The sequence below is a fragment of the Corvus cornix genome, chromosome 3 (genome assembly GCF_000738735.6).
Source record: "Corvus cornix cornix isolate S_Up_H32 chromosome 3, ASM73873v5, whole genome shotgun sequence".
NCBI lineage: Eukaryota > Metazoa > Chordata > Aves > Passeriformes > Corvidae > Corvus > Corvus cornix.
Window position 1 is genome coordinate 44,118,202 of NC_047056.1, and position 22,024 is coordinate 44,140,225.

Consider the following 22,024-nt stretch of genomic DNA (forward strand, 5'->3'; position numbering starts at 1 on the left):
ACTGCTGAAGTAGATGATCACTTCAGAAGAGAAATCAAATTTTCCAGCTCTTCATCCCCAGGTTTCCCTCCTCTTTAGATTCAGTCCACCATCTCAAGATAGCCATCAGTGCAGATTGGGAACAACAGCAACCAAAGAGCTGTTTTGCTATTTGGCTACCAGAGAGTGACAGATCCCCTCTCAGTGCTCATCTCTTGAATCAGTAAAAAAGTATTATCAGTAAAGGGTTTTTTTGACCAATCATTTAACCAATCAATGACCAAGAAGACTGGCCTCAGCACGGCTCCTTTAGTAATCTCTGTCCTTTTGAACAGCAATTTTTTCCTGCTATTTCCTGGCTCACTACCCAGTTATTAAGCCACAAGAAAACGTCCTTTTATCAACAGTAGCTTCATTTCTTTGGTAAGAAGCATCATTAAAAATCCTTCAAAAATCTAAGTGTAGTGTTCCCTATTCTCTCAAAAAAAAAAAGAGCCAACACACAAGTCTGCAAAAAGTCATCCATCCTTCAGACTCCTTTCAACATGAAAGGATGAGACAACTGAGACACTGTGATTTCAGCAGCATTTTGCCTTTCCTTAAGGGAGGGCTTTCTTGCCTAACTTCCACAGAACATTTACACCAAAACTCCAGCTTCTGCACATACCCACGACTGACCCAGACACTTAGAAGATTCTTGAATTAAGACCTGGATTCCTGTGAGTTCCAAGCAGCAGGATTTGTAAATACTTCAAAAATGTGAACTTGTCTTTCCTGGCTATGAGTAGGTATTATGGGCAGTGAACGTAGCTTTGCAGTCTCCCAGCAATAGGTCTCACTGCCTCTTTGGCTTCTGAAGCTGCCAAGTTTTTAATGACTGCAGCCTAGTAGGCAGAGTAAGCTGCATAATGGTCTCCTGGTGATTTTTGGCCAACTATACATTTTAAATGCCTTCCTGACTTGTACACAAAGCATCGCTCTTTCATTGTGTGATTTTGGATTTGGTCAAAGGCATATCACTTGCTAACTTGGTTGCTAAGAAAATTGATATTGATCTTGGGAACAAACACCATGTTTGAGAATGATGTTGCCTTTGTGCATGTGTAAGCAATCCCATCTGGTACGGTACACCTACGTTTCAGACATTGTTTATAGTGCACATAAGGTAACTGGTGCAGCTGATGGGTTATTAGACACAATACCTGAATGAAAGAATGCAGACAGGCATTTCATAAAGAATTTTAGGATATGCTTCAGTCTTAGAGAGAACTAGGAACCACTTCTTTTCTTTAGTACATAACATGTCACAGAAATTTGAAGACATCCAGTTAAAAGATGAGTTTTCCTGTTCTAGTTACATAGCTTTGAAAACTGAAGTCTCCTTGTAGAACAGGCAGATTTCCAGCTTCCCATCTAGCTTTCTTGCAAAAAGCTGAGCATCAACATTGCTGCAAAGCAAACTTGTCTCGTCCTTGGTAGGCTTGGAGAATTGCTAAGCAGGAGCCAATAGAAGAGTGAGAATTAGTCAGTCTTCCCACCATCGCCTGCTTTTCCCAAAATACTCCTCTTTCTGTTTTCTTCCTTTCTAACAACTGAACAAAAACAGAATTCTGGCATTAAAAACAAGTGCCTACAATTAATGTAAATTACTTCATCACCCTAAAAGAACCCTAAACCTCCAGTTTTCGGGCTTTTTCTTCATCTTCATAATCACCAGTCCTCAAGGTACCTACTGATTTTCAGATCACACTCCACAGAGTACTCCCCTGATGTCCATGAGAGGTCACAAAGATAAGACAAACCTTTGCTCAGCAGGCTTCAAATCACCAAACACAGGCCTGGAGAAGGTGAAAAATCACCATTCTGTCTATTCTTTCTCCTCTGTCTCCACACCAGCCTGCACAGATGGCTCATCTTTCCCAGCCAAATCCCCTCCAGCACTACCTGATGCAGGCACCTAGCCCTCAGGTACACACCGAGCTGCACAGAAAGCTGGGGCAGTCTCTTGAACCTCTGTCCCTCCCCCAGTGTCCCAAGCCCTGGTGTGCTGCATCCTCTATGCTCACGTCACATTGGCACTCCCTAGCACAGGGGTACTCATCACAACACCCAGCAGAGAGCTCGCTGAAGAAATCAAGTCAAGAACCCCAACACACAGTTAAACAAACAAACAAACCAACCCACATGATAACTCACCTTCTTAGGGATTTGGAGAACTGATCTGCTAAGACCACCAAACAAAAGCTACAGGTTTCTTTCTCCTCATACATTCCTCCTTCTTTATTCAGACATAAACCTAAATTTTTGCTAACTAATCTGAAGTTTAGGCATGCTATTGTTAAACAGAAATTCACAGAAATAAAACACAGTGTGAAGTCTTTATGAAATAATGAAGAGGAGTGCTTTGTACAAGGCAATAGAAAGTACAGTATGCACTTCTTAAATGTTTCCAACCTAAGATTACTGTGTGCAGTTCATGAGGCTTCTTTGCTTAATTTACTCCTTTTTAATAATAAAACCAGGTACAATTATCATTGTAATGATTTTGCTTTTTAAAAATTATTTTCTTTCACCAAGCATAGCAAGGAACACTGTATGGCCAAAGGAGTCAGAGTTACATCCTTAATGGACATTTAAGAAGGAAGGTGGGAAGGAGGGAAAGAATCTTAATATATGGTTCTCTTGAACTACGTTTTTTTTTAATTTTATAAAAAAAATTTCTGGTATTCCACAACAGAAGAAAATGTCGCAGGCTACCTCAGGTAAGATTTTGTTATTATTTCTAGCAAAATAAATAGTTAGACACAGGGCTATATTGCTTAAAGAACTCATTTTTAAATTCAGTTCCCTGAAAATCTATCATGGATAAGGATTGTATTTCAGAATATTTCAATGAAAGAAAAACAAATTAACTGAGCTCCTGGTATAAGCACAGTGCTACAGTACATCAAGGGTTGCTTCTATTATTGGTTGTAGGGACACCTATAACATACTAATTTCTTCCAAAGTGAAAGGAGAAATCATTATAGTTACACATCAAGAATCTGCTGGGCAAATTTCAATTAAATATGGGGTTAGTAAGGCTGTAGGTGAGGAGTGATCTGTTAGGCATTAACTGGAAGGCAAAGCACACACAATACTCTATCCCAACTAGCAAGAACAGGCACAAAAGAGCTTGAGAGCTGAACCAGGCATCAACTGTATAAACACCACGTGATTCACTTTAACACACTGCTGGCAAGAGTTTCAGTGGGAAACTGGTATCTATTTCTTTAACATCTGTCTCACTAACTGCTAAATGGAAATGTAATTCAAAGGCTTCAACTGTGGCAACCAGCACAACTTACAAATCCGGAATTTTTTCTCCCATCATTCTAGAACATTAGGCTCTGCCTATTATTATAAATATCCCATTCATTACTCCCTGGGCACATTTGCCAAAACAAAAGACTAAAAATAAACACTTAGAATTGGCTAACTAACAACAAAAACCTCCACCCCCTTATGACAGCAGTTTAACCAAATGGAAATACTGACATTAAAAATTTATAATCTAAATCTGTGTATTTTTTTATTCATGCACTTTATAAAACCATATCACTAAATTTCCTTAATATCCATTACACAGAGTTATTTACAATTGTCTCCAGTGAGTACTTTTTGGGCTACAGGTCATTAAAGAATAAACTATTTATCACAAATATCCCAGATGTGCTATTTGGGCTTTGTTATTAATTATATATAATCACATTATCCCCTCTGTTTCATAAATGCAGTAACTAAACAACTTTACACGCAACATAAATTTTGAAATCTAAAACACAACTGGCATTTCCTATTATTATGTTCCATTATCACATGTTCTGGTCTCGAGACTTAACATTAATTTTCTTTTAAATATTCATGCTTGTAAAACCTTGCTTTGCAAAAGCCTGACTGCAAAAGGGTCCTAAGTAAGCTGTAATACAAATTTACTACTACATGAATTCTTTGCAACATAAAAACATAACTGAAATTTCATTTTTGCAGTAACTTCAACTCACCTTAAACCCCTTGTTCTGTTATTAGAAACTAAATTACTGCATTTCTATTTCTTACCTATTATAGTGTAGAAGGTTAAACAAATAGGCAGGGCAGACAAGATGGGCAAGTGTTAGATACCATACGTTGTACAGCAGCAGTCACATTCACATCGCTCCGAAAGTGTCCTTTCCAAAGGGATGGTTGGGAATTTCAACAAAATCCCCTCCAGATCCAGCTGGTTTACCTGGGGGCTCTGCTGAAAAAGTGCAGATCTTTGGCCCTCTCCTAAAGTAGCTTTCATGTACCAAGATGAGTGAGCTACCTGCAAGGAGAACCAGGAAAGGATGCTCAGCACCACCAGCCAGAACCAAGGTAGCTCAAGGTAGGTCGACAGCTACACCCACCCCCGAACTGGCTGCCGAGCGATCTCACACACCACACAGAGCATCCGCTACCAGCAAACTCACGGGAAAGCTGCCGGGCGTTCTGGGAGCTGCCAGGACAAACACCCGGTAAAGCTGCTGGGCAGTCTGGGAGCTGCCAAGGGCTCAGCAGCTGGCACTTAGGTTCTTCCCAGCTGCCAAAATATCACCCTTCCCAAAACTTCAGTGTGTTACCATGGGAACATGCGCCATAGCTTTCAAAACTGCAAAACTGGTCCACATTTCCAGGTGGAATTGATGCATAAAAGGAGACCGCCAATTCTTTGGCATATAGGGGCTGCCACAAGGAAATGCCACCGAGTCCCAAATGAAATAATGAAACAGAGTGTGCTTCTGGATGCTCTCTACCAGTGCTGCAGGCTTCAGTCACCACCTGGCTGCCCTCAGGCTTCTCTTGCTCTTTTACCACCTTGACTATGGGTACACTTTTCTTTCACTGCGGTAATCAGCTTGACTCAGTGACAGAGTCCGTTCCAAAAAACCTTCCCAGAGTGGTTTGTGCATGCTGAATGAAATCAATGGACTGCCTCTCAGGAGGAACCATGCTTCAAGGAAAACTGTCAAACATGCACTGTATGTATATGCTATCTTTATCAGCCGTCCACCCAGTCATTACCTTACTGTTACGCAATTTAAAGTGTGGCAAATTTACAGTGCTGTAAGTGCTATCAGATTTTTTTCCCCCTAATTCATTACATTAGCAAAGCCTGAAGTAGCTCAGACCACGTGCCATTGCTCAGCACTACTGTTTACTTGAGTTTACTCCTACGGCTTTATAAACACCACATGGAAACTGGTCCTGACCCCAAATATTTTACACAATGATTTTATCCAACTGTCTTTCAAAGGAAAGCAGAGACGCTTCGTTTCTTTGAACAGATAATCCACTAAGGCACTGCACGGAACTCACGAGAAGAACAGTTGTTTATTGTGTGCTAGAGAACAGAGGATGACACCGGAAAGAAATCACGTGCAGAAAAGCACATCAGGCAACTGATATTTCCAAATATCTATTGCGACCGAGAGGCCAGAGCAGCCCAGGCGGGCCCAGGATGGGGGGAACCCGGGGGACAGGACGATGCGGGAGCCGCAGCCAGTCCGTGCCGACCCGGCGGGGCGGGCCAGCGCCAGGCGGGGCGGGACACGCGTCCTGCCCGCCAATCGCGCCGGGGCCCGGCCGCGCCCCGGGAAAGCGCCGGGATCGCTTCCGGAGCGCGACCTTGGCGGGCGGGTGAGTGAGTGAGTGCGGGGCCGTGCGGGGCTCTGCCCCCGGCGCCTTCCCCCGGAGCCTCGGGACCGCGGGCAGGGCGGCGCCGGGGCCCCCCATGGCAGCGGGGCGGGAGCGCTCGGACAGCGGCCGTGTGTTGTGTTCAGGGCCGCAGCCGGGATGGCGGCGCCGACGATGGAGGAGAGGAAGGCGTGCTGGGGGGCCCGAGACGAGTTCTGGCAGTGCCTGGACAGCCACGGGGATGACGCCGCCAAGTGCGAGAAGCTGCGCCGGGCCTTCGAGTCGCGCTGCCCGCAGCAGTGGGTGAGCACCGTGCGCGCATCCCTGTCAGCGGCGGCGGGATGCAGCTGCTGCCTGGGATGGCAGCTCCAGCTTCCTGCAGTGCAGAGCCCGGGCAGCCCGAAGCTTTCCGTAGAGAACCCTGCACCCGTGCCAGGCGTAGCTTGGTTTGCACACTTCTGGCTGGACAGGGAAGGACAGAGCCTGAGCGCACCCCCTGCCTGGCCCGGGAACTAAGAATAGCAGTGTTAAGGGTATAGTACAAAGGGAAAGGAAAATACGGTCTCGCACTTCCAGATAAACACACAGGGTTATTGTTTAATTTAAGAAAAAAGTTTTAGAAGATACTTGAAAGCTTGTTGTTAGAAGTACCCAGAAATTCTGTTACTAAGAAGCAAGGCCAGTACAGAAGGGAGCTGCCACACAGGTCTTGCGGTTGTACAGCATTTTAAGACTGGCATCTGATACCTGGTGCATGAAAATACCTTTTTTTCATGCAGTGTAATTTCACAGAAAGCCACCTGCCTGCATGTAACCCATTCATGTTGTTTTTTAGTTTCCTGAGCACAAGCTGTGTTTTTTAATAGGCACTGCCCTTTAGTAAGGGTAGCTGAGGGGCTGTACCATTCCTGTTGCAGGTGGTAGACTGAAGTAGTTAAAAAAGCCCAAGTACCTTCACAGCTGCTGCACTGACTTACACTTCGTGCAGTGCAGTTCTGCTGTTTGTCATCTCTAGGGAGGATGGTCTCACTTGCAGTGCTTTGCACCGTGCACATCAATGAATTCAGACAGTGACTTCAGAGGTTACAGAGGCTGTGATACCACAGAAAGGCTGCTGGACTTATCTTTGCATCACACGTAATTTTTGTTTGTAGCAGTGAAGAAAGCAACAGACTGCTTCTACAATGTCTTCATGAGGTAACAGGGTGGTGAACTTAAAGAAACTAAAGTTCACTGGCAAAATGGTAAAAAAAACCCCAAAAACTAAACGCCACTTTTTAGTCTCCAACAGAAGAAGCTCCTAACTTATGTATTAAAAATCCGCCTTTTCAGTGATCAAAGACTGTTTACACAAAGCCCCTTGCTCTTGCTAGTTTCTTCTAAGGAACATCTTTTCTCTTTTTAAACAGGTTAAACACTTTGACAAAAGAAGAGACTTTTTAAAATATAAAAAAAAGCTTGAAACAGAAGGCTATCATCCTCCAGAAGCTGCTGGAAAGTCATAGGAAGTCTGCTTTCAAAATAAATCAAGTGAAAGTAACTACAGAAGGAAGAAGCCAGAGAAAGCAACAGAAGCTGCTTGAGTGCAAGAACTGGTAATGTGACTGTCTCCCTGAAATGCAGACCACTCTTCTTGTTGCCAGGTCTCACGTGTCTGCTGAAAAAAAAAAAGTCGTGGACAGCTTTTTGATGAGTTCAAGTCAAAGAAATACGGTGCAGGGGTATTCACAGATTTAAGGGTTTGAATGTATAATTGGAAAAATTGTTTCACAGGAATAAATGACTATTTAATACTGCAATGTACATATTCTAAAGAGAAAATGAAATTGTTTTTCAGTAAGTGAACCAGCTTTTTCCTAAAATAAAAAATTCCATTCCAACTTGCCTTTCTTGTCGAAAGCAGTGGGTTATATAATATAATTTGTATTTGTCATTTATCAAGTATTTCAAAGTATTTTAAAATACAGTTTAAGTCAGACGCTAATTTATGTAACAGTGGTCACTAGAAGACCTAAAGCATCCCGTGCATATATGTAATTTATGTTTCGAGTATGCTCTTTTTTTTTATAAGCAACAGGGATTTTTACATTGGTGATAGGTTTTCAATCAGTATCTCTGCTAGAAGTATGTCTAGTTATTTCTCACAATTCTCCCATTATGGCCTTTTGTAGAATTGGATTACCTTAGTGATGGAGCTTTATTGAAAGGTACAGACTGTTTACAGCAGGACTAATAAATGTGACTGTAGAAGGCATTTAAACAAGAAGCAGCATTAAATGTAATTATGTGACATTCCTTTCCAAAAATATAAATCTAGTATATCTAGGTGCTAGAATAATTTAATACTATGGCTAAAGGCACAACTTCAATTTCAAGCACAATCATCACAATTGAAGTAACTTTGACTTTGGGATTGTTCACAGTACTGTGCTGATGTTCAAATAGCAGAAAAACACATGCACACCACATGCAATATAAATAATATTTATTTCCAATGCAACAATTTAAGGAGGTAAAGTATTAAGGCATATAAAAGTCACTCAGAACACTACAGAGAACAGAACATGCAGAAGTTAAGAATCCTCGTTCACCCTGAGTTTGTATCTCATCTATTCAGGATTTCATGCTGTAGCACCTAGGAAGCCATCAGCTGTACAATAAGGCACGAGACTCTGGGCAGTTATTGTTGTTTTTGCTTGATGACTTGTTGCCTTGTGTACTCCCAGATCAGCAGAGCTCCGCTCACATGAACATTGAGTGACCGAATGATGCCCTGCTGAGGAATTTCCACACAGACATCCAGGTGGTGAATCAGGTTGGCTGGGATTCCTTCATGTTCATTTCTAGTAAAGAAGAAACAGTAACTTGTATCTGAGAGAGGACATGTGTGTTCCAGAAAGCAAAAAAATACAAACGGCACAAAAGGATCCAAACATCTTTTGACAAATGGTGCAAAACTGGGTAACTGATGACAAGAAATGAATTTTTTAAAAACAGTAAGACATTACAAAGAAAACATGGGGAGAGCTGATTTAAGTTTTGGTGTTAAAAAAACTCCTGGAAGACTGAATTTTCAGCTCACTGGTCCAGCAACAGCTGAGCACTCAGCATAAAGACTCTCTGCTTTTGTTTTTAAACTCCATATATAGCAAAATGACCATGGTATGAGCTGCTGGCACAACAGGAAAGCTCAACTGCCCACTTTACATTCAGGTCTCAGCATGAAGGAATGTCAAAACTAAGCACACCAGAGGATACCAAAGTTTACTGGCAGTTAAAACTATTGTTTGTAATTAAAGAGAACAAAGTGATTATGAGCACTCAATTTTGAAGACAAGCTACATATAAAGAAGTTGGAAAAAAACTTTGTTCTAAGAGGATAGCCAGGCCCTCCCTCCTGGTTTCACTCAGTGGCCCTGCAATTCCAGAAGCTTTCTGGTTTGTATGTGCTTTACTGTAGATTTAAGTAGCCTCCCCTTTGTATCACATTTGAGGCTTGTCTGCTTATAGAAACTGATTACTGCTCTTCTCCAGCGCTGTCCCATGCTCTGTTTGTACTGCAAAAACTTGCTACTTCATCTTGTGCCTCATCTTAACTTTTAAATCATCTCCCAGCTATGCAGACTCAGTCTGCTCCAGCCCCCCCCCCACCAAGTTCAGCAGGGCAAACGCAGCCTCCTCCTCGCTGAGCTCACCACAGCCCACACATACAGGGCCCCATGTAACCAAACTGAACAGATGATATCTCTAGCACTCCCAGAAAAATACAACCCATGCTGCTGCTACCTTCACCCACTATTAAAAGGAGTTACAGTGTAGGGATAGGTTATTATGGATAGGAAGGGTCATTCAGTAGATATCAATACCTCCTGGTCCTTAGCACACAAAGACAAGCTCTGCTCTTTCCATAGTCATTTCCCATTCTAAAATCACCTTTACCAGTGTCACTTGGTTTTCATATGACCAAACTGACTAGAGAAAGGGATGGACTGCAAGAGGCAGATTTACAAAACTGTGTGTGCTCTTACCCCAGCAATAATAGTGATTTCTCTGGGAAGCAATATTCTGTAAGATCAAAACTTTTAGCTGTCTGCTCCACACCAATAATAGTGTAGCCTTCTGTTTTCTTCTGCTGTAAATAATCAACAAGCTGAGATGGTTTCACCTGTCCATTAAAAGTAGAGAGAAATAGAAAAATACTTAAGTATCACTTTTTGTAAACTTCTGAAGTTACTCTAAAAAAAAAAAAAAACAATTTACTTGGACACTTTTTAAGATTAATGACTTTTATCCCCGAAGACTCTCTCCATGTACATAGCTTAACATTTTAAAAGCTCTTCAGCAGTAGCACAAAAGGTTAAGTAATGCCACAAAATACCCCCACCAATACAATGAAGAAAGGCCTTTTCCAGGCTTTTGATAGCTACAAGCCTTACATCTGAATGTGAAAGAATCATTCTTGCATAGGGACAAGGTGCATAATTGTTATTTAACCTGAAATTCCTTCCCAATACCACAGAACAGGCAGTACTGAAACTGCACTGCCACTTGTGATAGCTCAAAGTGAAGAATTTCTTAGTTCTCTGCATCCTACTCTCTAAACTGCTAATTTGTATTAAAATGCCAATTTCTTCATGCAACAGCAGCTCTACCATCAGTACATTTATGCACAGAGATTATCCAAACAGCATTCTGTTTTAGGCAAAACACACTACAGCTATCTTGTTCTGAAAATAGGCTGAAAATGAACACAATGGGGTTTGCATGGAATGAAAAATTTACACTGGATGTTTCAGATCACTTAAAGCTGACCTTGAAAAAGTGATTTGTTATAAAATATCACAGAAATATTTTCTACCGAACACTACACATACAGGTTGATAACCTCATTTTTGTAAGTGGTAATAAGTTCTAAAAGCTTGGCAAAAGTAAACTTCAGGCAAACTCGAAGATTATCCCTATGAAAGTTACCAAAAGCAGTGGACCAAGCAAGAAAAATGAAGTGTTGTCCAACTTTTATAAACATCAAATTCAAACTCACCGCTACTAAGATGTAACAATGACAGTTCACATAAGCAGTTTTATCACAGCAGTAAGAAATTGCAAGTATTTTCTAAATTCTTTTTTGTAAGGTTGACCCAAAACATACAAGATTAAGTGTCAGAGATAACAGCAGGAGCTTCCATTAAACAAAATGGTATTTTTTTCAATATAAAAAATGTAAGAAACTGAACTATGCATATGACAAACTGAAGATGCTGAGTACACTTTTTAGCTATCAAAATGTTTCCGTTCACCTCAACAAGGGGGAGCCACTGCTCTGCAGAAACACTCAGATGCTGAAACTGCTTATCCTGTATATAATGAAGACTGCCAACAACTAGTGCAGATGCCCCAAATATTTCACTTGTACGACACAAACCTACAAAAACAAGAAATAAAGTGATTTTTGTGTAGAAAATGAACACCAAGGCAGAACACAAAGTGAAAATTACAAAGAATGTGAAAGAGAAATGGCTACTTTAGTTATACTTTTAATTAGTTTCAGGTCTTCCAAGCCACACCTTGTTCCATATAAATTACAGGAAAAAAATGTTCTGTAACTCAGCAGAAAGACAGAAATTAGAAAAGCACTGTGTCTGACAACATGCTTTTACAATACTAATTACACAAAGTAAGGGGTTAAGTGTCCAAGCCTTAGCAAGGATAGGTGATTAGACACATCCACACACAAGCTTAAGCTTTAAATCCAGTACCTGTTAAATGAAAGGCTCGAGAGGATGACACATAACAGCATTACAATGCAGACAGCACCAGCTTGTGGGCTTTTCATTACTCACTGCAGCTATTTAAACTGCTAACAACATTGAACACCATGGCAATAATGAATTTGCAGAATTTATTATGTCACAGCTGACACATTGTGAAGACAATCTTAATCAGGAAATGGGGCTCTGCTGTCCAACAGACATAAGAATCTAGCTGGTTTACAAGATTTGGTTTCATCATTACAGAAAAAAAATGAAAAAGCAAATCATTTCTTCTAACTGCATACACAGTTGAAAAATTCAACTGTAGCAAATATAAAATCAGCAAGAAACTGAGCATGATTTACAGCCAAATTCTACTTAATTAATGCATGCCATGTGAAAGTATTTATTTTTTTTCCTTAAAATGTAACTGTAGAAGGCCCCTTTCTCTGAAGTAGGTAGTATTTTCTTTGGCTTCCAGTTTTTTTCAGGATAATGATCTATTCTTCTGAGCTGTACTTAAGTAACATTCTAATTATCAACATAAACTGAAATTAACTTCCATTATCTAAGTGTGCACCAAGGTGTAAAATAAAAGTTTGAAAATGTGCAATCAACCTTACCTCCTAAATTGGTAGGTTTATCAATAAGTGAAGCCACCACAATCAATCTGCTGTTTGATTTGCCAAGTTTAGCAGCACGATCCTGAAAAGCCGTTTCCAAGTCTAAACTAGGAGTACTGTTCTTCCAGGGTATAATCTTTTTCTGAACATCAGTCCACTCTGGCTGGCTGTCTGCTTCAGCTGAATGTGAACCTGTAACAACAAACTGTATTATTCATATGGGTATGCAAGGGGGAGTGAAACTAGTGCTTCAATAAAGAAGATAATCCAAATGGTAATACTGGAGATACCATTCATCATCCACTATTATTTTATGGTGCATGTTCTACTCACATAGATATAAATTTACTTCAGCTGAAAACCAGAGGTCAGATTGAACAGATGTACACAGCTACTCCATACAAGTAATTAACAAACATAGACTGGCTGTATTTTACCCATGTCTTGCTGAGACCAGTCACTTGGTTTCAGATCACGAAGTTCCCTTCGGGAATGGTACCCCTGAAATGCTGGTGGCAAAGGAATGTCAGTGAATCTGTCAAATTTAGAGAGGGAGATCCATTCATCTTCAGCGAGTTCCGAAAGGCGGGGAAGAGTATAAAATATCGTCTGCAATGCAATGCAACACAGAGTTATCAGCAGAGCAGCACTAGAGCAAGCAAAACCAGATAATTAATCCCTGGTAATTTAACTGAACTAGTCTATTATCTAGCCTCCTATGCTTTTCATACTTGTTTTTCTGGGTACTTGATACAGCTTACCAGTATGTCTCTCAATATTCACAACTTTACTTATAGTGCTATCCAAAACTTCCGTAAATCTAGTCTCATTCTCTCTGTAATTAAACTTTTCCTGAGGATCTGCACTGATTACGATTCTGAACTTTTAGAGTATCAAAGAATTAACACTATGCCTCTCAGCACAATCTAGTGAAAATCTCGTAAGTGTAACACTAAAGAGTTTTCAAATATCCTTACAAATTTCTAGTAAAGGATGCAGATTGATTTAAAGTCAAAAGGAAAATAGTTGAAAGCATTAAAATCTAGTGGTAAAATCCAACTCAGCACAACCAACACAGCTAGCTAACCGTGATTTTTCAAGGAGGAAAAAACATGCATCCCAAGGGAAAGACTGAGTAAGTCAAAGAGTTTAAAACCCAGACTTTTTGTTTATCCCAATGCACCCTTCAAGACAAAGGTGAAGATGCACCCTGAATACATTTAAATGCTTCATAAATACTAGTCTTGCTTTGCTCTTTTTTTTCCTCCTGTTCAGGACTTTTACTCTCCACTATTTAGCATATTTCTATTTATAAAAATACTTCATAGAGCATCAGTTAAAAAAGTATTTCTTTTATCAAAGATGGCACTGTTTCTGCCAAAACATACACCCCATTCACACCCATGCTTATCTTGTATTTTGAGCTTAGTTCTCCTGTCTCTTATATTTATCTGCACCCTTATTTTTTACCTTCCTTCCTCAATGTTTATTCAGCTGTTAGTTATTTGAGCTATAGCATAAAGGATGGCTGAAAACGGTGCTCTGGAAGTGATGTATCTGTATCCCACTCACATCAGACAATCCAGTTAAGCAACCTCAAGTTACTTCTGAGAACAGATGCCTTAAAAGTCCTAATAAACTACGTCAATTAAGTAGATGGTCTTCTGTTATTAGAATGAACTTTCCCAGTCATAAATCCAAAACTGATTAACTCCCACAAATAGGCACGTTCATCACACATACCTCTTCTTAGGTTTTTAACATAATATCAAGTAGAAAAACTAAGCTGCAATCTTAGTCTAAAACCCATCACAATCTGGGCAAAGTAATTTTTCGGGGTTTTAAATGAATAATAGTTGATAATTTCATCCCACATTAGAAGATACCAAAAGAGATGAAAAAATACAGTTGTGAAACTAGACAAATAGTGCGGTCTTGGACTTGCCTCTAGACTATAATCCTCAACTGGATGAAATGTTGCAAAGAAGAAGTGATCTTGGATTCGCTGCCAATTCCTTCTGGCGTTCCTGCAAGTGCAGAAAGTTATATAAGAGACATTAAAAAGGCAATGTGCTGGATTGAAAATTTCAATTGTCAGATTGGCATAAAGCAACCTAATTTATTTACTATATATTGTAAAGGAAAGAAAGTACTTCAATAATTAAGTACAGGCCCATTTTTAAAAAACCAACAGCATTCAGGAAATGAGTTTTATTTACGCTTCAAGAAAGGCCCATAACACACCTTCAAACTCTGTTATCAAAAGGTGTGAGTTTGGCAAGAAGTATCCCATGGAAACTGGATACTAGCCCATGGTTCAGTGCCAGCTTTTAGCTGTTAAAAAAAAAAATAAAGTCAAGACTCCTCTTGTTGCTGCTTTTTTCTGTTTCACGTCTCCCCACACCAACTTCTTTTTAAACAGAGATTAAAAAAACCCCATAAAACCCCATAAAAATTATCAAGTGATATTTTAGAAAATGTAACTTGCTGCAAATGGCTCAGAAGAACAGTGTTAAGCTATAAAAAATGTTACTAACCCTGTGCCGTGCATGTTTTCCACTTGTTGAAGGCTAGATTCAATAACTGGTGTCAGAGCTTCAAATTCCTCCACATGCAGCATTCTGCACATACCCCAGATTTTTTTAAGGGCGACTAACGCATAAAGTCGAACGCTGAAATTATGGTTGAAACACCACTGCAGAACAACTATGAGGGCTTTCTTCAAAGCTGGCTTCTAAAGAAACAAAGACAAAGAAGCTTCTTTTATGTCAAATCTGAATGCACCATTCAGAAGTTATGAGTGGCCCAAGAAAAAGTTCCTCAAAAGAAAGCCTTTTGGAAAGCAAAAGTCTTTGAACATGATAATCATTTCCTTCTTTCCATCTCCTTCGGACAAAACCTACAGCCCCACTTGTTTTTTGAAAATGTATTCATTTGCTTTAAAAATCATTATTCTGCCTACGAGGAAACCTCTACTTACTTCTGATTAAAAGAGCAGCAAGAAAAACAAACCCAGGTGCATCCACATGTTTAGTTAAAACTGGATTAGCTATTCTAGAAAATTTCACAGGTAATCAGGCTCTATGTATCCAGAACACCTGCTAGTTTTGCTAATTTTCCTGAGTCCAGTATTTTACAGAGGTGACAGGAAGAGTTAGTGTTTTGCATAACAAAGGATACCTTAGTAGGAAGTAAGTATTAAAGAGATCTTTAAACCATTTTGGCAGTCTATTTTCAATTCAGATCTCTATATGCACTGAAAGTGAATAAAGAATGAACACTCTTAAGAGAAATGTACCTTCTCTGAGGTATTCTGAAGAATGATGTCAAAGTGGGCCAACACTGATAAAAATGTGCAGATGCTTGTTTTAAGCTTTTCTTCATCCTAAAGTAAAAAAGAATTTAACAAGACATATGCATATTTAAAACGTTTTTATACTTTATATATTTTGCACCATATTCTGCACATGCAATAATATTAACACCATTTAAAATCTACGTGTTTCCACAGCCAAATTTACTAAAATGCAAGGTTGATATTATTAGGATTTAATTTTTCCTAACACGCTGCTTGCTTTTTACTGACACTTCAATCAGAATGAAGTATACAGTGGTATAAATGAGCTAAAATTCAACCCAAGTTCACTGTATTCCCCCAGGAATGCAGAGGGTCAGCACCACTCCACAGCCTCTTGCCGGGGGCCCCGCTAACCAGAGCTCAATCCACGGCTCGCACTGCAGCTGCACACCGAGCCACCTGCACTACATGTATTCCTCAACACCAGGAGAGCCTCTGAAAACACAGTCTGTACTCCTTTGTCATAAATCTACGTGTTTTCTGCTTGCTCTGATGGTTTGAATGGCCCCACTGTGATTTAGTACATTTGGTATCAGAATGAGATCACTTTGATCCAACAGATTATCATCTACTAAAATGACAGCAATTCCAACAGCCTGAGCTTTTGGAAGGAACTCTGAAACAGTCAGCTCTCCTCAGTCAACCCTTTCACTTTTGGGTATCATCACTCAAACCCTGCTTCAGGTTTAAAATCTCATTACAGAACTCCACTGTGAGAGAATTCCACATTAAAAGCTCCAAATTGAATAAGTATTATGCAAGTCATGTTCTCACTGACACAAAGGATGTGACAAAAAAGACAAAGGTAGGCTGTGGAAACCACAAGTAACTCAGACCTTCAGACTCAGGATCTAAGGCATCCATGTGGTCCTGATGGCTCTTACATTGGACTACTCTGACTCGCTATGCCAGCTCTACTCTGCCCAGAATAATACATCAAAAAAGGAAATCTCTCAACAGGAGGAATTCACTTGGGCCATTTTTACGTCACAAATTTCTAAATGTCTCAGGTTATTGCTCAGACTCACTTCCAAGCTAAGCTGAACTACTCAACAGCCCGCTGCTTTTAAAGGAAGATTGGAATACACAGAAAGTAAGGTATGGGAAGACAAACTGTACCCTCTTTGTTCAAATTACTCTTCAAGTGAATGACAAAGGTCTTACTTACATAGCAAAAGCAATCCCAGAATTTATCAAGGAATTGGGGATATTTATGTAGACTCAAGATAATAATCCACTCTATGAAGTATTTCACAGATGCCTGATTATTACTGAATCCAGCCTGAAAAACTCTGTCAAGAGCTCCACACAAAAAATTCTGAGAAAACAAAATCAGGCAATCCTTTAGTATATTGTTAAGAATTATTTCCATAGAGAAAAAAAAACCATAACATTCTCACCTTTAACATACTACCAGATATATATTTTAATATGCAAATTAAAACATTTTAGAACCATCTAATTTCTTTATTGTACTTTTCAAATATTTTCTTATGAAGCAGCATTTGATGAAAGTAACACTTGTCAGTTTCTTGACTGTTCATAAAGTAGCAACATTTTTACTAAATGAAAAGTTTTCAATCAGCTAGTCAGTACAAACTTTTAGCTAGCTTTAACAGGAACAATCCGGCCTCCTAAAATTCACAAATGTAAGAATCAGTTTCCAGTGTCCTCTAGAAATGCATCATAAATCCATGACTTCAGACTGAAAGAATGAAACTACACAGAACTTATACTACATAAAACTTCCACATCAGCCACAGGTTACGTGCCTTTTATACCCTGCTGTAATTTAATATATGCAGCTTGCATGACACCAAATTAGGTCTTGAAAGTAGGTACATATTTATTTATTTGCAAATTAATAGTGAAGAGCAATACCTGGTTAAGCTTTGGGAGAAGAACTAAGAGTGTCTGCCATACCCGATTTTTAACTCTATGCTGTAAAGAGTTGGCATAATATCGTGTTCTAGATCTGGATACAAGTTCATCCTGGAAGAAAATTAGGTTTATTGCCCATTCTTCCTTTACATTTGAATACATGTAAATACACTTTTCTGTACTAAGAAAACAGCATCTACTGCACAGCTAGGATCAGCACTGAACATAAGTGTAGGAAAATATATTAACTTATTAAGAATTAAATTCTGAAGCTTATCATTAAATAATAAAGTAAGCAAATACCTTCTAAAGCTCCCTTTTTTCGCTTGGTCAATCTCACAACACAAATATTAATCATTCTTCTGCAGTTCTTAATTGAGAGGATTGAGGGACCTACCCACTCTTTGTTCTTCAGACAAAAGCAGAATTCAGTAGTACCAGAATGTATGGATGATGTTCTAATAGCAGCCGCAGTAATTTACCACTGACTTTAGACTCCTGCCAATGCAGAAGCAGCTATGATATAAATGAAAACCGGACCCCCACCTTCTCCATGATTTCTATCTATAAAGGTATTCTAAGGAGACAACAGCTCTCTCAATTTAAGAGGCAGTCTGCAATTGTTAAAGTCAAATGCAGCACTTCAGAATGCAGCCCAATGGAAGACTCTTAATGGAACAATGGTTACAATTTGGATAATGTTCCAGGAAGTCAAAATATCCACTAAAAACAGAGAAATAAAACCAAAAGGCAATTTTTACTATTTTGGTTTGGCCAAATTAACTTCTGTCTCCTAACAAAGAGAAGTGTATTACTTGGGAGATCTAGAGAGGCTAAACAAACAACCATAAAAGCATCCTGTCAACTGTAATTATTTCGCATTTTACTGATGGTACTAACACTACATTTCTATACCAAGAGAAATGAATTTTACTTTATCAAGTAGCTTGATGAAAATGTCTTCCATAAACGCCTTATGCAAGATGTTTGATGCGTCCACCAAGCAGAGAAATTTAACAGCACAAACACGAACGTAGTGATCATCTCGATTTGTACTGTAAAATATTAATAAAAATAAAAATCAAATGCTACTTGTTTAGACATAAAGATAATTCCTAAACTATAAAAAAGCACCACACATCATCTTGAACATACAGCCATCAAGTTGTCTGCAGTGAGACAACATCAAATATCCAGAACCAGAATTTTAAAATCTGTAATTGGTGATCAAAACCAGTGAGTTCACAACTTGACCCTGAGTCTACCTAGAGTTCTTTAGTAACATCTAGGTGTTTAAAAAAATTTTCTATAGAAAAATCTGTATCAAAAAGTTTTTGAAATGTTGTGCCTGTAAACTGTAATCTTTTAACAACTAATTCACGCTTACAGTTTGGTCAAATATTCTAGTCCGAAACAACACTTTATTCCTATCAGTTAATTACAGACATCTAGAATAACTTATGGCAAGAGTAAAATTAATGACATTATAGATTGTGACAGCTGCAGACTGTCACAACAAGATACATGATTACCAAAAAGCTCTTGGCAGAAAACACCGGAGTAGTGAACTTTTGTGTCATACATGAAATCCCTATTTGTGCTTGGTCTTTGCATATTAAGTGCTTTAATTAATTAATTTTGAGTTAAATATTTTTAAATTGAATGTTAAAATTAACCCATCAGCCCAGGTACAAAAATCAAGTTCCATTATCAGTGTTTTCAATTGTTCAAAGTAATTTATTAAGAGAGTTGCACCCTTCCCAGTTAAAAATTCCCCAGTTAAAAATCACCAACTTGCTCCCTTTTCAAACTTCAAACCACCTGTACACCATAAGAGTTACCTTTCCTGTGTTTACTGTATACTTTTACAAGTGTTCTAAGATGTGCTGGATGTATTTTAATACTTTTTTTAGGTGTCTTTACTTGCACTTTGGTTCCAAGGCTAACTCCAAAAACCCCAGTTCTAACAGCCAGCAGCTATTTTTAGCCCCATAGCCGTTACCCTGCAGGCAAGCTCCGTGGCACCCTGAATTTTAATGAAGGCATTTCAGCTCCCTTATCTCAACTGATACCACCCCTCTGACAACGATGAGCCATTGGTGGATGGAGATGATCTGTCAAAGGGAAAGCACCAATCACTTTAAACTGAAGGGGCGGGCCGTGGGCGGAGCAAAGGCACTACAAAACAACGAGACAGAGAGACGCTCTCTGCAGGGTAGCTGTGGTGGACAGCAGTGCTGGGCATTAAAAGCCTTACTCCTATTAAGGAGCCTTTAATAATTTTTTTTCCTGACTTTTGGACCAGCTAAAAGCCAGCCCAGCACTGCAAGTCCTTTTTCTCTACCTGAGGTCCAGTGCTATCTCAGCCAGAAGATCTCAAATCCCTGCGCTCCTGGGGCATACCATCTACCGAGCCATAGGATCCCAAATTTTTGTATTTTTATAATTTCTGTAATTTTTCAATTTTTCTGTTCTCAATAAATTATTTTAATTTTTTTTTAACTAAGAGTTGTCTCATTTCTCACATTTTGCAGTAGAATTTTTTTAAAGCTCAAGTTTTATAAACTACTAACTCTTCTGAAAGCAAGGTGACAGAACTTTTTCTCTGACTTTCTTCCACTGAGTAAAGATGGGAGTGAAACTAGAAAAAAAATTCAACAATCCAGTAGCTAACATCCCTGTTTCAAAAGCTGGAGGCAGAGCCTATTGGCAGTAAACACACAAAAAAGGCCTGCAACCAAAGTTAAAAAGCCAAGCTCAAAATCTGGCTCCATTAAAATTTGAGTTTCCTAACTGTCTTGCTTACAATGATAAGATATATATTAGCTCAGCATCCTAGAAAGTATTACTTTTATGAGGTGAGACAATGAGGAAGTAGTTATTTCAGCCATAATCAGATTAGCAAGTGGGATATATTTTCCTGAAAATACTCAGCATTTTCTATCTTTTGTATTTGAATTATGAATATAATGTGATGTACAACCCTTTTACCAGTATTTTAAAAAGATTATGAATACATTCTCTGTGCATCCCTTCCTACTACTACTCATGATATTCCACGATTGTATTGTAAACAGCTGAGTTCAAAACCAGCATCCTTGCTATCAGAGCATCAATCAAGACAAAGAGACAATTTACACCAAATACTCTAAGATGCAGCCTCAAAAGCATTACCTTTCTGTAGCAACATTTGCTGCACATTTTTCTCCAAGATTTTCTATGAAGGCATGCACATCCTGAATGAGTCTTCAGAGATGAAAGAAGACAAAGAAAAATTAGCAGAATAACATACAAAACCTTTCAATAGTTATCTCAAAGTTTAAAAGGAGAAAAAGCACACGAAATTGTAAAACATAAATCACAAAGATTTTTTTATATACCTTTGATCTCTCCTAAACACAGTTCCAAAGACACAAGCCTCAGTGATAAGTTCACTATAATTTCCAGCATTTAAGAAAGCATTTGTCAAGGCACTTCTCTCATCAACAGTGGGAAATATCCAAGACTGACAACAATGACTAAGGACTACATTGAAGACTCCAGTCTTTGTAGTGGACAGATCTATGAGCTTGAAAATTATCTGAAAATAAGAAATAAAATATTCAAAATCTAGTTTTCAGAAGTGCCAGATCTATTAGAATAAAATTGCAGTGGTATCTATTTTAATAGGTCTCATGGTCTTTTGCATCCTATCTCTGCTCAGGTTAATGCTGTCTTCAATCTATTTAGAATTCCCTGATTGTAAGAGCAGGTGAACAGGCAGCAACTGGCCCAGTATATGCTTATGTTAACAAAAACCAGAACTGATCTTTGCTTAAAAATATTAACACCAGCTGCTTTAAACAAATCTCCTGGTTAGTGGAACAAATGAACCAGGGCTTACTTCATGAGCACAAACCTCATGTTTTAATCCCTCCTCACCACTTCAGAAAAAAAAAAAAATTAAGCAAAATTTCTTACATAAGTAGCCCTATGACTAGTTGTCTTCTTTAAGGAGGATTACATTCATGTCAAAGTTCCTATTTAAGTTACAGTGCAAAAGTGTCTTTGTACCATTTATTTTTTGGTTTTGAGGAGGGCATATTTAAGGTATTTGAAACTGCTATCTAAAGCTTCCCCAAAAAGAAGAAAAATAGAACAAGAAAAATGGCCCCAAAATTCTTCTTCCCCTTCCTGAGGGTAAGAGCAAGAGTAAATTTCACTTCCAAAGTAAATTTTTTTCTAAGAATTTGCAAGCATTTGGGAGAGGGCAGGGAGATTCAGAATGAACAGGTAAGGCTTTCTAAGAATTCCTTTTTAGACATCAGTTCATCCATGAAAATGGTTTTTCAGAAGGTGTAACAGCTCTTAAAGGACAAAGGTGCTTTGCTTCCCTACACTGAAATGATAGGTTTGATAATGTGACAATTCTTTGACAGCAATGCTGATTTTATAGAGAAAGTTGTTCTGAATTGCTAAGCATTGAAGTACCAAGAAGCTCATGAAGAACTTAAAACTGAAATAATGCAATGCAGTCTGAAGAAATGCTTGCTGGAAAGAAAGCTCTACACTAGAAGTATGTGGGGTTTTTACCACGAATTCAAACCTATTTTCTAGTGCAAAGACAGGCATTGTAACTTTCCTAATAATTCCAAAATTGAACTATTGTTTCACCTGTAGGGAAGCAGCACAGCATTTACTACACATTTCTCAATCCTGAAATTTTTTTCAGCTGTTTCACTAATATAGTAGAAGTTCAG

At 38.9% G+C, this 22,024-nt stretch overlaps 2 protein-coding genes across 2 annotated transcripts in view; one reads left to right on the top strand and one right to left on the bottom strand.

Annotated features, from left to right (window-relative positions):
- Positions 1-5,613: 5,613 nt before the first annotated feature.
- LOC104684291 (cytochrome c oxidase assembly factor 6 homolog) lies at positions 5,614-7,933 on the top strand. Its single transcript, XM_010391529.3, has 3 exons — positions 5,614-5,676; positions 5,820-5,976; positions 7,083-7,933. Exons 2-3 carry the CDS (start codon positions 5,833-5,835, stop codon positions 7,176-7,178), a joined length of 240 nt encoding a protein of 79 aa, XP_010389831.1. The 5' UTR covers positions 5,614-5,676; positions 5,820-5,832; the 3' UTR covers positions 7,179-7,933.
- A 208-nt stretch (positions 7,934-8,141) lies between these two features.
- TARBP1 (TAR (HIV-1) RNA binding protein 1) overlaps positions 8,142-22,024 on the bottom strand; it is a 35,014-nt gene continuing 21,131 nt past the window's right edge. The window contains exons 20-32 of the mRNA XM_039568580.1: positions 20,666-20,865; positions 20,460-20,531; positions 18,220-18,340; positions 17,286-17,396; positions 16,573-16,722; positions 15,345-15,431; positions 14,584-14,780; positions 13,992-14,073; positions 12,484-12,655; positions 12,047-12,238; positions 10,971-11,095; positions 9,702-9,838; positions 8,142-8,516 (exon numbers count right to left, since the gene is read on the bottom strand). Coding sequence (XP_039424514.1) covers positions 8,354-8,516; positions 9,702-9,838; positions 10,971-11,095; positions 12,047-12,238; positions 12,484-12,655; positions 13,992-14,073; positions 14,584-14,780; positions 15,345-15,431; positions 16,573-16,722; positions 17,286-17,396; positions 18,220-18,340; positions 20,460-20,531; positions 20,666-20,865 — 1,809 coding nt within the window. The 3' untranslated portion in view covers positions 8,142-8,353. The remainder of the gene's footprint in view (positions 8,517-9,701; positions 9,839-10,970; positions 11,096-12,046; positions 12,239-12,483; positions 12,656-13,991; positions 14,074-14,583; positions 14,781-15,344; positions 15,432-16,572; positions 16,723-17,285; positions 17,397-18,219; positions 18,341-20,459; positions 20,532-20,665; positions 20,866-22,024) is intronic.

Coding starts and splice junctions, on each gene's coding strand:
- LOC104684291 (XM_010391529.3), top strand. CDS start 5,833: ATGGCGGCGCCGACGATGGAGGAGAGGAAGGCGTGCTGGGGGGCCCGA. Junction 5,977..7,082: donor CGCGCTGCCCGCAGCAGTGG/GTGAGCACCGTG, acceptor CTTTTTAAACAG/GTTAAACACTTTGACAAAAG.